General features: G+C 28.1%; 1 protein-coding gene across 1 annotated transcript; it reads left to right on the top strand.

Annotated features, from left to right (window-relative positions):
• The first annotated feature begins 8,855 nt into the window (after positions 1-8,855).
• Positions 8,856-15,928, top strand: snRNP-U1-70K (small ribonucleoprotein particle U1 subunit 70K). Its single transcript, XM_015511331.2, has 10 exons — positions 8,856-9,442; positions 9,567-9,684; positions 9,768-9,832; positions 10,473-10,535; positions 10,610-10,691; positions 13,731-13,832; positions 13,910-14,153; positions 15,051-15,248; positions 15,312-15,394; positions 15,688-15,928. Exons 1-10 carry the CDS (start codon positions 9,299-9,301, stop codon positions 15,831-15,833), a joined length of 1,245 nt encoding a protein of 414 aa, XP_015366817.1. The 5' UTR covers positions 8,856-9,298; the 3' UTR covers positions 15,834-15,928.
• The last annotated feature ends 504 nt before the right edge of the window (positions 15,929-16,432 follow it).

Here is a 16,432-nt window from a genome sequence, read left to right as displayed (position 1 = left end):
TGTTGACCAAAATATTTACTCGTCATTAAGATAATTTCGAACATAACCTTAAAACTTTTATCACGACCATGGTTAAATTAGATAATTTATTATCTTTAAAAGTTATCCGATAAGGTTGATCTCTTTTCTATGGTCACTGAGATAGATAAGAATATACTGGAGCGCGGACTCGTCCATGCTCGTATGTTACGAAAAACGGGCCGACGTATTTTTTGTTACCCCCACTCCTGTATGGCAAGAAATTGAACTTCCATACCAATAACATTGAAAGACTACACACTTTAACTTGACATAACTTTGGGATAAATGGTCGTATTACGTTAACTTTGGTATCAAAATTTTTGTCTTCATGTGTACTTCAAACTCATATTTACAAAAAATAAAAATAAAAACTCTGAACAACATTTTTATTAATAACAAAATTGCCTACGCTGCACGCTGTGTATAATGTATAAATAGTATAATACTCGTCACGCGATACTATATTATAATTTATATTTTTTGTAATGAATCTTGGAAAAAAAAGCCCCATACCAACTAAATACATTTTTTTTTTTAATTATTAGAAAATCTAATATATGCTTATCTCATGCATAGTATTCACTATTTTTGTTTTGTTTATTTACTAATTACATTTTATTAATTATATAAAGTAATTGAGACTTGATAATTTACAGTTAGGAGAATATGTTAATGATATTTTAGATTATATTTCAGGATATATAATTCGAAGCATGGTAAAAAAAATATCTTGTACTTTTTGTATTAAAGCATTAACAAACCATCAATCTGATCATACATATGCAAACTGTTTAACATTTACTTCTTCTGTTAATAGAGGCAAACTGTTTATTGTTTCAAAGGCCATTTCTTTAATTGTTCAACATCTAGAAAAAGCATTTCAAATTATTGTTGTGAAAGAAAAAGTGTTACATAAAAATGTATCCTTAAATATTTTTGAGTGTGCTAAGAAAAGTATTCTAGCTAAGAGTAATAATTTCTTTTTTACTGGATTCCATCCAATCAATGTTGATCTTGGTGCTCCTAGTCATGAATATACATTATTTAAAGCAATTAGTAAAAAGTTTATTAATATAAGAATGCGTCACCATCAAAAAGAATACAATATTCGTGAAGTACAAAAAAATAAATCTTCATTAAGGGTTAAGCTTTCTAAATTAGTATTATTTAAAAATTTATAAATGTTTATGAGCACAAGTAAATTTATGTATTAATATTTTTGTATAAATTACCTGTACAAGTTATATGTACCTATATACCTAACAATATTAAAAATGTTACATTATTATTTTGTTATTAATAAAAATGTTGTTCAGAGTTTTTATTTTTATTTTTTGTAAATATGAGTTTGAAGTACACATGAAAACAAAAATTTTGATACCAAAGTTAACGTAATACGACCATTTATCCCAAAGTTATGTCAAGTTAAAGTGTGTAGTCTTTCAATGTTATTGGTATGGAAGTTCAATTTCTTGCCATACAGGAGTGGGGGTAACGAAAAATACGTCGGCCCGTTTTTACATCAAAGTCCGCGCTCCAGTATATTCTTATCTATCTCAGTGTCTATACTCTATGGTAGTCACTATGGCACGGACCACGAATTAAAATATACTGGATACCCAACGATACATGATAAGGCGCTCCTAAACTGACTTTCAATGTGCAAAGGTGCACTAGCGCTCCAAGGGAATTAAACGTTTACTAATGGATTGACTATTTAAAATTTAAAATATTATGCATAAATAACAAATAATATTATGATTTTTTTGAACGATTAATTTAAAACATTCATGCATTTTCTTATTACTGTAATCTGCAATATTATTAACAATTAATAGGCACCATTGACCATTCTAAATATTCTACTATGACAAAATGGATTGATAAAGTGTTAAGTGAAAGGTAAGTATTAATAGGTAGTAAAAGAAAAATGCACATTTAATTATTTAATGAATATTATTTACATCTTTTTTTATTACATAATACAAATAATTTTACAAATTTATTAATATAGTTACTTAATACAAATTGCATGAAATACTTATACAGGGTGATTGATTAAGATAATGAGTGTTTTACGCTTAATCAATCACCCTGTAATTACAATACATATACAGTTCAAACCTTAAATTAAATTAGTCAACAAATCATGTTTTAACTAATTTAGATAATTTTTTTTTTGTTTTACTTAGTTTTTTTGAGTTTTGATTCACCAAGTAAGAATACTGCCTCATTCTCATAGTAATATAATACGAAAAAATATTAGTCAATATATATCAGCTTGATGTTCAAAACAAGGAAACTTTAAACCAATATTTAAACTAAAAAACTCATTATATGTATCTTCAAACACATCACAAGAAGTGGCATGTTTTGAAAAACATGTTTCTAGATGTTTGAGTATTAAGTATAAATTTCGATCTGGGTGAGTTAGGTATCCTCTTGTTTTATTATTAAGTAAATCAGCTTCACTACCGACAGTTGATGTATTTAAATGAAAAATGGGAAATCTATTTAAGTTATAAACATGAATTAAGATGTACGTCTATTTTAATTCTTGGTTATAAACAATGTCCAATGATAGTAATTAACATGACGAATTGACGAATATAATTTGTCATGGTTGTTTATTTAATTCCAAATATTTAGAAATTTGGCGGTAAATTATTTTGTAAAAGTTGCTACTAATATGATAACAAGCGCTAGGTGTAGTTTGCAACAGCTGTTTTGGCAAGTCAGTTTGGGTCCAAGAAAAATAGCAGTTCATATAGGTCGTTGGGTATCCAGTATATTTTAATTCGTGGCACGGACTAAGATATACTGACATCACGAACAATGATTATAATGGACTGGTCTCGAAGCATTATCAGTGGAACCGAAATGTCAAAATGATTAGGGAGTTTTCGGAAAACAGTGCCATCTATTATTCAGTTTTAATGATGACAATCTTATAATTTGTTAGGATGTTGATGACTTTTGCATTTTTTTTTCCTTTTACTCTATACAATGCTATCCTAGCTAAAAGTTTGTTTCATGCACCATTCATGCAGAATATTCTAATTTTATTAAGTCATTTTTTCATCTTATAAGGGCATTTTTTGTGCTTTTTGTACAATGTTGGGCATTTTTCTCAAATTATAGATTTTAGGGCAAATGTTACACCAGTTTGAAAACAAATTTAATTTATTTAAAATCTAACTTTAGATTTGGACTATTAATAAAAATAATTTTAATATTATTATTGTGGGGTTTTTTTGGTGATTACATTTATCGCATTTATTATTTATAAATAAGTTTTTTCACTTACTTAATTAGTGTTTTAGATGATTTTTAAGGTCATTTTTTGAAGTTTTTAGGGCATTTTTGCACTTTTTTAGGGCTCTTTTGCATTTTTTATGGCATTTTTGTGTGTTTCTTAGGTTATCATCATCTTAACTCTACTTATAATATAAAATAATAACAACATTGCAATATTTTAAATTTAAATTTTATCGTTATTATTCTATCTTCAATATTTGAATTAAAAATAGAAGGAATAGCTCCTATTTTTAAGCGATATTTGCTTCTATTTCCAAGTTCCTGTAGATTATAGAAAAGTAAATATTTTATAACAAATAATTAACAATGTAAAAATGTTAATTATTACAATAGCAACATCCGGTGGGATTGAGTATGCAGACACCATATCTTCCGGAAGAAAATGATCAGCACACACAAATTGCGTAACATTGTCTTTGCAAATATACTTGTTGATTGCCAAATTCCATGCCAAAGAATTATTCTTTGGAACTTTAAATAGAGAAATCTTAGGTTTTTTTTACGCTTGAACATCCCAGAATTGAACACTTCCTTACTTTCATTTTAAATTTTCAAATGTAAAAACAAAATCTAAAATGTCTAGTATCGAACTACCGAAGATCAAATAATAATTATAAATGTATAAATAAATTATTTTCACTATCAATTTATTAAAAATATGGCGGTATATTGTTATCAAGGAATAAATGATAGTATCGTGCTTAAAAACCAGGTTGCGCTTGAGAGCATAAAAACCCCTAGTATCAAGAGTACAGACATTTGCGACCCGTCCCGCTATACACTCCTCATCATTTCGAGACCAGTCCATTTATAATCATAGTTCGTGACTGACATACTGTATATCTTAGTCCGTGGTCCGTCGGTCCGTGGTCACTAGTCACTAGTCAGAGGACAGAGATTTTAAATCTCTAATGGTAGTATCAAATACTACTACTGAGTACTACTCATTTATAGTACTTGGTAGTATAAATGTATGATTAACACATGGGCCATGGCTAAGGTGACCATACGTCCCGTTTTGAACGGGACAGTCCCGTTTTTTAAATCTGTGTCCCGTTGTCCCCTGGGAAATCTTGGGGACACTAAAATGTCCCGTTTTCAAAAAGTAGACAAAAAAAATAATGAAAATAAATGTTCGTTGACGAAATATCGTTTTTATTATATCTTATTTCTTATGTGTGCGTGTGTGGTGTGTGTTTGACGTTATTGACCGTGAATGGCATCTAGATAAGATAACGAGACAACGGTAAAATATAAAAATAATTACTGTCGCGACGTATTAACACGAATTAATCTAATGTATTATATAATCGCTGTGATATCAGCACTAAAACAAAATTCCCAAAATATTTTCTATGAGTATTGACCTTATTGTTACTGTTACACTGTTACAGTATTAGTAGTATTAGTATTATAGTAACCGTCAACTGTTTTAGATGCTCTTGCTTATAATTATATTGTGTGGTACCTATTTTAAATCGTATAAGTATATTAAATAATATAACTATTAAATAAGTTGTACTGTGTTCTCGTACATTTATATATTCGAGATGCCGAAACGTAAGTGTATATTTAATAAAACTCTCCAAGAGAAATATCCATTTATAAAATTAAGAGGCATTGCCCATCTGATGTACTGTGTGAAAAATGTTCGACACAATTTTCTGTATCACACGGGGGTGGGAGTGATGTAGAACAACATTTAAGATCTGAAAAACATAAAAATGCTGACCGTGCTGCAGCAGCAAGCCATCCTTTGCAGAGATATTTCAAAAATGTTAACACGCCAACTTCTAAAGATCTTGAAATTGCAGCAGCAGAAGGAGTTTGGGCTTACCATACCGTTCAAGAAAATCACAGCTTTCGATCAAATGATTGTGCGTCCAAACTAATCCAATCGTGTTTTGAGCAGAACACTGAGGCATTTGATGAATTTACACTAATTTCATCGTATGTATCAGATAAAAAAGTGGAAGAGTGGAATTCAGATTCTTCGAATAAATATGCGGAGCATCGTTGGATAGAAGTGTTTCAGTACTTCCGAGACAACAATTTAAACCACACCATTTTTCAAAAAATTGTTGAGTATGTTCTTTGCATGCCTGCTACAAATGCACCAGTCGAACGAATTTTTTCATTAATGAACAATTTATGGACGGCCGAAAAAACACAGCTACAAGTGTCAAGTTTAAAAGCAATGTTACTAACAAAAGTTAACTTTAAAATGTCTTGTACAGAATTTTACTCGTTCCTGAAGTCATCGCCAGATTTACTACAACAAATTTGTTCAAACGAAAAATATACAAGTATTTAATTTTGTAATTATTACACGAAAACATTTTGTTAATAATAATAAAATTACCTAGGAAGTGTAATAAGTTAATTTAATTTTTTTGTGCTTTAAAAACATTGTAAGTACCACAGAAATTTGCTAATAATATTATTAAATTAAAAATATTTATTTGTAACAAATAATTATGATTTTTTTTTTTTTTTGTCCCGTTTTGATTAAAAAAATATATGGTCACTTTAGCCATGGCACTGTTGGCAGAATTCACGAATGTAGATATATCCACAGATATCAGCTGTGGAGTGTAGAATAGTGTGGATATATTATCTTAATTCGTGGTCTGCAAGAAGCAAGATACACAATTATTAAATAATAAATATTAGGTTTAGATTTAGATCATCATTATATGATTTAAGACGTTAGGTCGTTAGGTAATAAAAATGACTAGTCCGCTATAAAAATAGTTAGGTAGTTAGGTTTTAAGTAATCTATGACAATAGTTTAAGACGACTAACGATTTGAACGATTCCAAATTTCAACTTCCATTATACACTCGTTCTATTCTTGTTATTTTGCTATATTCTTAAACTTAAATATCTTTTGGATCGGATTTTAACATTAACATATTAATATGTCTATGGATTTTAAGATGTGCACTGCATTTCCCTTGGTAACCTAACCTAACCTTGGCACCGCTTTAACACTAGACTATCTAGACAATAATTTATTGAATCTACGAACTAAAGTGCGGTAAAAAAAGACCCGCGAAAAAAAGTCCGGTGAACAAACGTCCGGTTTTAATATACATATGTCGTACAAGAAAACATTAATGTTATTCAAAATAATAGCAATAATTTATAATACAATTATTACAATCAATATTATAGGTAGGTACAATAAAAATAAAAATATGACATTATATTTTTTGGTCAGATTGATTGTTACTTTTAAATAAAAATAAAATTTCATGTCTTACAAGAAAACATTAATCACTTTGGTCGTGTCCTATTGTCCTAATAGTATGTCCAACTTGAGTTAAAAATTCTTCAACACTTAGCTCGGAGTTATGAATTCCTAATCAAAAAATTATAATGTCTATTTTATGTAATATTTTAATTTTTGTTGTACCTACCTATAACATTGATTGTAATAATTCTATTATAAATTATTGCTATTATTTTTAATAACATTAATGTTTTCTTGTACGACATATTATTATGTATAATAAATAAACCGGACTTTTATTACATTGGACTTTTTTTCGTGGGTCTTTTTTTACCGGACTTTTGTTTGCCGGAATTTTATTCCCCGGACTTTTAGGTAGAATACTAGAATACCCAATAATTATACACTTGTAAGTACTAAGTTGTGGCTACGTGTTTCGCCGAATTGACATAAGATAAATATCATAATTCTTATACTTTTTTGACGACGTAGACTTAAAATAAATATTTATTGTCAATCTGCTGATATGCATGTTGGTGTAGAGGACTTTTGAAAAATCTTGTTGCAGGTGTACTAACGTTGTGATATTATGAAAATTATTTTAAGATATTATACCTACTTTATCCTATATTGTAATTAAACAAATTCACAGTTTGACATAAAATAGAAATTTTTCATGTTATTTTTACGTTTTTCCAAAAACATCATATACAATATATTTAATTTGGAATTAAATATAATATTTATTGTTCAGTGGTCATTTGGAGATAAATACTAAAATTATAAATATAAATAAAAATAAAAATTTTTTGTGAGAGGAACACGATTAGGTAATTACTCTTAATATTAAAATTTAAAGTATTGATCATTTTTAACAATTAAAATAAAATAATTTATAATTTAATAGATTTTAATTACCTAATAACATTCATTATAGTTTCTACTTATGGATCTATTAAAAAATATTTTTTACGAAAAAAATCTAAAAATTTAAAACAAAGATTCACTAAAATTGATCTTAAAACAGCCAAAATACCAAAAATATCTACATACCAAATAAAATTTTGTCAGAATTGGATATTTAAAAAAAATTGTATTTAATAGGTCTCCGTTCTACATAATATGACGTAATACCTATTAAAATGTTGTTATTTTTTCAGGAGTTATTTATTTGGAGAATCATAATTTCTTTCCAAATTCTCATTGAGTAAACATGAGGAATGCTCTAAAATTGATTAAATTATTTTTAAGTATTTTTGAATAGCGAAGAAATTAATAATTGTAACGAATTATACCCTTAAAGCATAAAATATGCATTTTTCGAGGGTTTGGTTGTTAAAATATGTAATAATATTCATATTTTTTTCAAAATATGCATTTGATCTTAAATATGCTAAGATATGCACAAAACAAAAAAATATCACCATTAAACTCATCATGGGATGATTCGAGGACTTCACTAACAAAACTACAGTAGTAAGAACTAAGAAGTTACAAAAAATTATACCGATGCATATAATTCATTAATTCCTAATCTCTAATCATAACTCATTAACGTCTAATGATACTAATATCTACATTAGGTTTCGGTATAATATAATATAATATAATATAATAGATTATATAACTAGGGTTTAGGTGCAATGAAACGGTAGAATTTTCAGATCCTGATTCAGACCAATTTGAATTATTGAATTGTGCTCCTCTAAATAGTAGATATCACTTAATAACGAATGTGAACAAGTTTAATTATTCCGTTGAGTTTGAATATTTCTAAATCTTCCAAAGAATGTTCCACGATTCGTATTACCAATATTGTTCAAATTCATAGGCGTGTCCACGGGCCATGCCTGTCATGCACAGGCATGACCTGCAAATTTGATCAAATTTGCATAGTACATTTTGATGCATAATATGAACCTTTTTTTCTCAATTTCTATTTTCATATTAAATTTTTTATTTTTCATCATGTGTATAATTCAAATGCCCAAACCCTAACAGAAATATTTATTTTTTATTTTTTATTTTTTTTTTTTTGGGGGGGGGGATTGGCAGTTTCCCCATCCCCTAGATATGCCACTGTTGTGCAATTTGTGCATGACCTGCGAATGAGGTCTGAACATGCCTATGTTCAAATTGTTCAATAACACTTTTGTTGGAACAAGCTGACTTTGGAAAGTAAAGATTATGGAACAAATAATCGTAGTGATTGACGCACCACGTTTTTCATTCCATGACTTTTGATTAAAATGGTTGACCACTTATGTTATTATAACATACTCCAAATAGTCCAAATTCGAATTCGACATTTCGACAGCGTTGGCCGCAAAGACGCCAAGTAGTAATAAGTGACTATAAGTAAGTTAGATAGCTGATTTGCCTTTCTACTGTCGTAACTCTTAAATAGTTAAATGGTGATTGTTAATTATTAAATGTGAATTGTGTTCTGTTATTCTGTTTGTGTTTAAACCGCTACAAATCAACTATCAAGTCTTTTAGTCTTTATAGGCGCATAAGGCATAACACTATCTGGCGCATGTGTGTGTGTGTGCGCGTGTGTGTTTGTTTATGTGTGCGAGAGTAAGTAATAAGTATCAAGTGACTCGAGAGCCGATTCATCGATTGACTGTAAGTTAAACTAGTGCCAATGGTTAGCGTTGGTGGTTAACTACCGACCACCGTCAAAGTTTACTGTAAGACCTCGAGTAATACGAACGCCGTACGATGACTCAATTCCTGCCGCCCAATTTGCTGGCGCTTTTCGCGCCGAGGGACCCAATCCCTTACCTACCGCCAGTCGCCAAGCTGCCGCACGAGAAGAAGACTCGTGGCTATTTGGGCGTTGGAAGTTTTATGGATCTGTTCGAAGTGAGTTTGGCTGAACTACCTATATATAAATAAATAATTTTGTTAAGTTGATACTTCTGGTGTTATTGTTTTTTGTACCTTCTTACCGATTATAATCGCGTCATGTTGTTGCTCTGCTCTGCAGGACCCCGAAGACACGCCTCCTCCGACAAAAATTGAAACCAGAGAAGAACGACTAGAGCGTCGTCGTCGTGAGAAAGCTGAACAAGTAGCATACAAGTTAGAACAAGAAATCGCGCTATGTAAGCACCGCATTGACACTGTCTTTGTTTATACAGCACCACGTGTGGGGTATGAATAATAATTTGTTCTTATTCTGTTTCAGGGGAACCACATTCAGTTGCAAATGCTACAACAGATCCATTTAAAACATTGTTTGTTGCTAGAATTGTAAGTTATTTTGTAGTGTTTACAGATTGTATAATTTTTCTTTATTATTATTCTATATTTCTTATTTGGTTTTAGTTCCTTATACAAAATTACTATAACAAATATTTACTTTTAATCCTAAGAAAATTATAATTTAATACTTAAGAAGTTTTAATCATTTAACAATATTTATTTACACAAACTCTTAGGTAGAAATATAGAAATCAATAAATATAATTTTTAATTTAGTAGACAGAATAAAACTCCTTAATTTACCATTACTTCTTCATTATTAAAAATATCAAAAAACAGAATACATTTTCTCTCAAAGACTTATTAAAAAACAAAAATAATTAAAACATTTATTGCTACACTAAATATTATAATTTGTTATTTGGTTCTGTAATATTGATTATTACTATAAATGTTACTTAATCTTTCAATTTGATGATGATGGCGAGTTTTATATGACAGAATGACAGATATTACACAACTAATTGTTCTATTAGAATAGCAATCAATATAATAGACAAAGGACTACGATTACAGCTAATGACCCTAATACATCTAAATATTTCTATGTTCTCTTTGAGTATTTGATTGTGCCTACTTAGTTTTAATTAGTTAAAGGTAATGTTTTTATTGCAATTGATTGTTTCAGAATTATGATACTTCTGAATCAAAATTACGAAGAGAATTTGAACTTTATGGTCCTATAAAAAAGGTAAATTATTGCAATTATTTTATTTAAACATTCTGTACTTTCTATTAACTTAATATTTTATTTTATTTTTATAGATTGTTGTCACACATAATAAGATAGATGGTAAACCCAGAGGGTATGCTTTCATTGAGTACGAATATGAACGTGATATGCATTGTAAGTAATTAACAATATGTTTATTTTTGTTTTCAAAAATTGACCGGGTGGTCACAAATGGCGAATGTTGAGGTCAAATTCTACCAAAATTGATTTTACTGGCTTATGAATATTTAAAAAAAAAATTTTGATTACAACTTATGTGCCTGGGTATTTAATTTTTTATTTCATGATCATTTAAAAATATTTATTTTATGAGTTATTGCTATACAAAAAAAAAAATGCTCATTTATCTAGTTTTAGAGCACTGTGTATGGGTCTGCTATATTATGCCAAAAAAGTAACTTTAACATTTTGTATATTTGATTTCAATAGGTATCTCATTTTTAAATTTTTTATTTGAATACATATTAGAGTCTCGGCTGTCTCCCTTTATATTATGTTTAGGATTTAAGTATATTTAAATATTGGTTCCAAATTAAAAATAAATACAAAGTTTAAGTAAATTGTGATAATATAGATGTCTTATGTTTTTGGAAAAATAATTCCAATGTTTCTATCTTGCTATTCATCGGTAAACATAATTGGCATCTTCACATAGATCATTTCCATCTTAAATTAAGAGAACATAGACAATGTCTTATTAAATTTATTAATTGCATAAACAAATACAATCTGTGGTAAAACATTAAAAAAAAATTAAAAATTTAATACGTTGCACAAATTTATCTTCATAGTGAACACAAATTAAACAAAACATAATAAATATTAAATGTACTCACTTTTTGCCACAGTTAAATTTTCATTGTGTCATGCAAAATTATAATATTTATAACATACATATATTGCTTTCCCCAACCAGTCGTATCATAAGAAGATGAGGGTCGTATTAGCTTGGGTTGGCCTCTAATATATCTATGTTGTAGTTATTATTAATTATTTGTTTTTTTTTTTTTATACCGTGTGTTCAATTTTAAAGGTAACAGGAAATATTTCGATCGTGTGACCTTGAATTTGATTCGGGGTTTTTATACTGCATATAGGACTTATAAATACATATTTTTTTAATAAATTCAAATTTTTAATTTTTTTTTATCAGCGCATGCGCAGTAAAATAAAAATTTCTTAAATAGCAACCACTACTTTGGAGACCGGATTTCGATTTCTTTATTTTTTCTGAACAACTTTGATCTTTACAGTTTGTTGATATCTTCAAAATTGCCATTTTTATGACGGTCGGAAGTTTTAAAATAGTTAATTCGTAAATATCGCATTTTTCAACGGTCTATCTTAATACTATTAAAAACAAATTAAGATAATAGTAGTAGATAATTTAGTAGTTTTAATAAAAATAAACTGTTATAATAATACCTATAAATACCTATAAATTAAGATAGACCGTTGAAAAATGCGATATTTACGAATTAACTATTTTAAAACTTCCGACCGTCATAAAAATGGCAATTTTGAAGATATCAACAAACTGTAAAGATCAAAGTTGTTCAGAAAAAATAAAGAAATCGAAATCCGGTCTCCAAAGTAGTGGTTGCTATTTAAGAAATTTTTATTTTACTGCGCATGCGCTGATAAAAAAAAATTAAAAATTTGAATTTATTAAAAAAATATGTATTTATAAGTCCTATATGCAGTATAAAAACCCCGAATCAAATTCAAGGTCACACAATCGAAATATTTCCTGTTACCTTTAAAATTGAACACACGGTATACTTACCTTTCTAAATTTAAAAAAAAAAATGTTAGAAGTAAAAAGCATCTAATTTTTAATAACTTTTTAAGTTCAAAAAAGTACAACTGCTTATTAATTTACAATCTATACACAAATAGATGTTTTATCAATTGTGCTTTTTATTATGTTCATCACTGGAATTTAAAATATGCTAGGCTGGTAAAATCAATTTACTCCTCAAATTCAACTAAAGATTATTCTGCAAAATGTCAAGATCTGAATACTCGCCAGTTATGAAAAATTAATTTTTAAATACTTGGTTTATATCAACCCTCGCGCGTACTTAAATAAAAACAATGATCTTTAAAATTCAAAATTTAAAAATAAAAACATTCTGGTACAGTTTTAATAATTGTATTTTGTTCTTGATGCAGTGAACTGTGAAGAGCTCGCTGATTGGAGCTTCTTTAATGACCCTGTGATTATACGTAGACGACTTTGTTGATAATAGGTTTGTATGTGTGGTAAGCCCAACATACAAATTACAAAACAAATTAACCCATCTTTTCAGTTTCCAAAAATTTTCTCAAATATAATACATTTTTAAATGTAGATTACTAATTAGTTATTTCAATAACCCTTACTTATTAGTTAACAAGTGTTATTTAATTTTTTTTTTTTCATTTAAATGAAATAGATTACATCATCTTACATTAGTTAATATACAAAAAAATCAACTTATGGGTCATATTATCATAACTTAGGGATATTACAGAATATGGTAAACTGTAATGTTAGTGACATTACAGAATATGGTTAACTGTAATGTTATTTGTTTAAATAATAGTATATTTTATATTTTATTTTATTCTTTCGAGCATGAATATGCTAAGGTAAGATAATGTGAATTTGGTGGAAGAAAATGATATTTTTATTTCATTTACACATTCTTTTTATTCTTAATTTTACTGGGTAATAAAATAGTTTTGCGCCTATTTGTAAGTATTGGCGTCCCAGGTAAAGTAAAAAAAAATCGACAAATTTTGGATTCACTTGGCATTTTCAAACTGCGCTAAAAAAACAATCTGGGAATAGCAAATAAGTATAATTGGTAGGTACTTAAATATTTGATTATTTTCTAATTTTTTCTACGAGATTTACATTTTTGTTTTTATGAAGTTGGTAAGACCTGGTTCTGATGTACTTTAAATTTGTTTCAATACATTTTAAGATACAATCCGTGCTATCTTATCTACTCTTCAATGAACAAATATTATTCAAGAATTTCAATAACTTGTCATACATTTGAATTGGGTTGGGTATTCAATTTACAATTTTCTTAAGGACATCAAAGGTTTTATCTACAGTCTAAGTTCAGTCTAATTGTTTTCCCCCAATAATATTTATTATAGCTGCATATAAACATGCTGATGGAAAAAAGATTGATGGACGCAGAGTGTTGGTGGATGTTGAGCGAGCACGCACAGTCAAAGGATGGCTTCCTAGAAGATTGGGTAAATTCATTTTAACTTAATTTGTAACTATAAAAGTATTTGATAGTAAATTATAACTTTGTATCTTATTAATTTAGGAGGTGGTTTAGGGGGTACAAGAAGAGGTGGACCAGAAGTCAATTTGAAACATTCAGGTAGGGAAGATAATGAACGAGAAAGAGAAAGGTATGCTCGTGAAATGGCTGGTAGTCGTTCTGGACGTAGTGTTACTACGGAAAGAGATCGAGAACGTGATTATCGTGACCGAGATAGAGATCGTGAACGTGAACCGAGACGTCCTCGTAGTAGAGATCGTGAAAGAAAACGTCATCGTTCTAAGTCGTATGTATTAAATATATTTATACTAATCTACTGTACCTACACATATTTATTAAAATCATTTATAAAACTAAAAAGTAATAAATATCACTGACTATATAAAAAATATTTTTTTAAAACATGTTAAACTCGTTTTGTTTTTGTTGTAAAATGTATCATGTTTATTGTGTTATAAAATATTTGATAATACTTTTTAAATATATTTTGTTTTAATAATACAACTTGTTATAGGCATCTTTTAAAATCTAACATCAATTATTGTTGATAGTGAAAATGTTATATTACCAAGTCGCTTAAAACATAATATGACTGAAATTTTAAAAGAATGATAAATTATTAATTGAAATAAAATCACTTAAGTACTTATATGATTTAATACCTAACATTTTTAAATATTAATTTTTATGAACCTTTATGGATTGAAATACAATAAAAAATACAAATATACCTTACCAGGCACCTTTTTTTTTAAATTCTTGGTAATTTTCTATCTAAACCCAATAGTGCTAAAGTCATGACTGCATCTCAATAAATCATTATTTTAATACAGAAATATATTGTAAAAAACATTAAAATACAAATAAATATAATATTTTCCCAGTTATAAATAAATTGATTTGTTTGGTTAGTACTATCTTTGCTCCTAGTTGCTCAAATTGAAAACAGCTTTTAATTTTCTATCTGAAAACACCCTAAGAAAGTGACCGAGTAAAAACCAATTTTAAGGTTTGAACGTTTATTAAAAAATTAGTCATTTAAAGTTGATTTTACATATTCCTAACAAGAATTTTAAGTTTTCTCGATTAATTAATAAAACAATTTGAACATAGGGGCCCAGTAAATTGCATTTATACCGATAAGTTATTATAATTTTATTAATTTATATAAACTTTATTGTAGACGGTCACGCGAACGCAAGAGACGCCGTAGCAGAGACCGTGGTGCTAGAGATGTAGAATATGACGAAGTTGAAGAGGTTCCCGTTACCAAATCTAGAGATAAAGATCATGATCGTGAAAGAAAAAGAAAGCGTAGTCGTTCTAGAGACCGTGAACGTAAGAAGGATCGCAAAGAAAGAGATCATCATCGCCGAGACAAGTAAAGTGTTATTTTAATTTTGTAGCAGTTGTAAAAACTAAATCTTAATTTTATGATCTACAGGAGTAAAGATCGTCGTGATAAACATGATAAAGACAATTCTGAACGTGATGAAAAAATTCATATTAAACAAGAACCTGTTGATGGTTAGTATAATATTTATTTTAGATGTGTGTTTTTTTTTTTTTTTTTGATATCTTCAGACACTTTAGTAGAAAAATGTATTATTGTCTTTAATTTTGAGAATGGTTTCCTCACTTTTATATAATTTTATATATTGCATGTTTAAGATGATGGATAAAATATGTTTTTTGGCTTATTCATTTTTGACATGTTGATCTTTTTTAACCAAATTTTAAATTTAAACTAAAAATAAATTAATTTTTAGGTACCTATTGTAAAAAACATTTTTAACCATTAATAATATTTTTATTTTTAGAATATGACAATAATTATGATAGTTACAATAACGAATATGATGGTTACAACAGTTCTCATGATGATTATGATCCAGATATGGTTAAAAAGGAAGAACCTGATGAAGAAAATGCAAATGGTAGCCGTTACAGTAATAATGTAATTTGATAATAATAGACTGTCTGGTACTAAATTGTCTGTTTTTAACATAAGTAAAATTGTAAAACTTAAGTAAAATGGAATTAAAAAAGTAATAATAATTATTTACTTCTATGTTTTAAAACCAGTTTCTGTTTCTATCTATTAGTAAGTATATAAAATCCATATCTCAATTATTTTTTTTATTGCTGGCTATTCCTTACTTACAATTTCCTATTTGGTAAAAAACCTACTACTAATTACTTTTTTGTTAAAAAAGTTTATAACAATATAACATTAAGATTTCATCAGTGTTGAAAATATTCTTATAGTTCCTTAATTTGTCAAAATTAAAATTAACTTGAGATTTGTTCTTTTATTAGAACTTATGAACTCTCTACATGTGCATAGTCCGAAAAAAATTGTGTTACATATAATAATCACACGAAACCTAATTAATTTTTTTTATACATAATACCTTATGTATTCATGATCATTATCTGCGTTTAAGTTTCTGCTTTTGAAATAGAATTAACAAATCGCCTACGTTTAAGCATAGATAATGTTCTTACCTAAAAGTTAGAACACCTTTGAATTGAGTATTATTAATGAATGCTAACGCCAAGTCC

Source organism: Diuraphis noxia, unplaced genomic scaffold, assembly GCF_037042655.1.
Source record: "Diuraphis noxia isolate RWA-SAM2 unplaced genomic scaffold, SU_Dnox_SAM2 contig0003, whole genome shotgun sequence".
Taxonomy (NCBI): domain Eukaryota; kingdom Metazoa; phylum Arthropoda; class Insecta; order Hemiptera; family Aphididae; genus Diuraphis; species Diuraphis noxia.
Note: the sequence above shows the minus strand (reverse complement) of the source record. Positions and strands in the feature narration are given on the sequence as shown.

Excerpts from the sequence above, each read along its gene's own strand:
- snRNP-U1-70K (XM_015511331.2), top strand. The coding sequence starts at position 9,299 with ATGACTCAATTCCTGCCGCCCAATTTGCTGGCGCTTTTCGCGCCGAGG. Across the intron at positions 9,443-9,566 it reads GTTTTATGGATCTGTTCGAA|GACCCCGAAGACACGCCTCC; the intron begins GTGAGTTTGGCT and ends TCTGCTCTGCAG. Across the intron at positions 14,154-15,050 it reads AAACGTCATCGTTCTAAGTC|ACGGTCACGCGAACGCAAGA; the intron begins GTATGTATTAAA and ends ACTTTATTGTAG.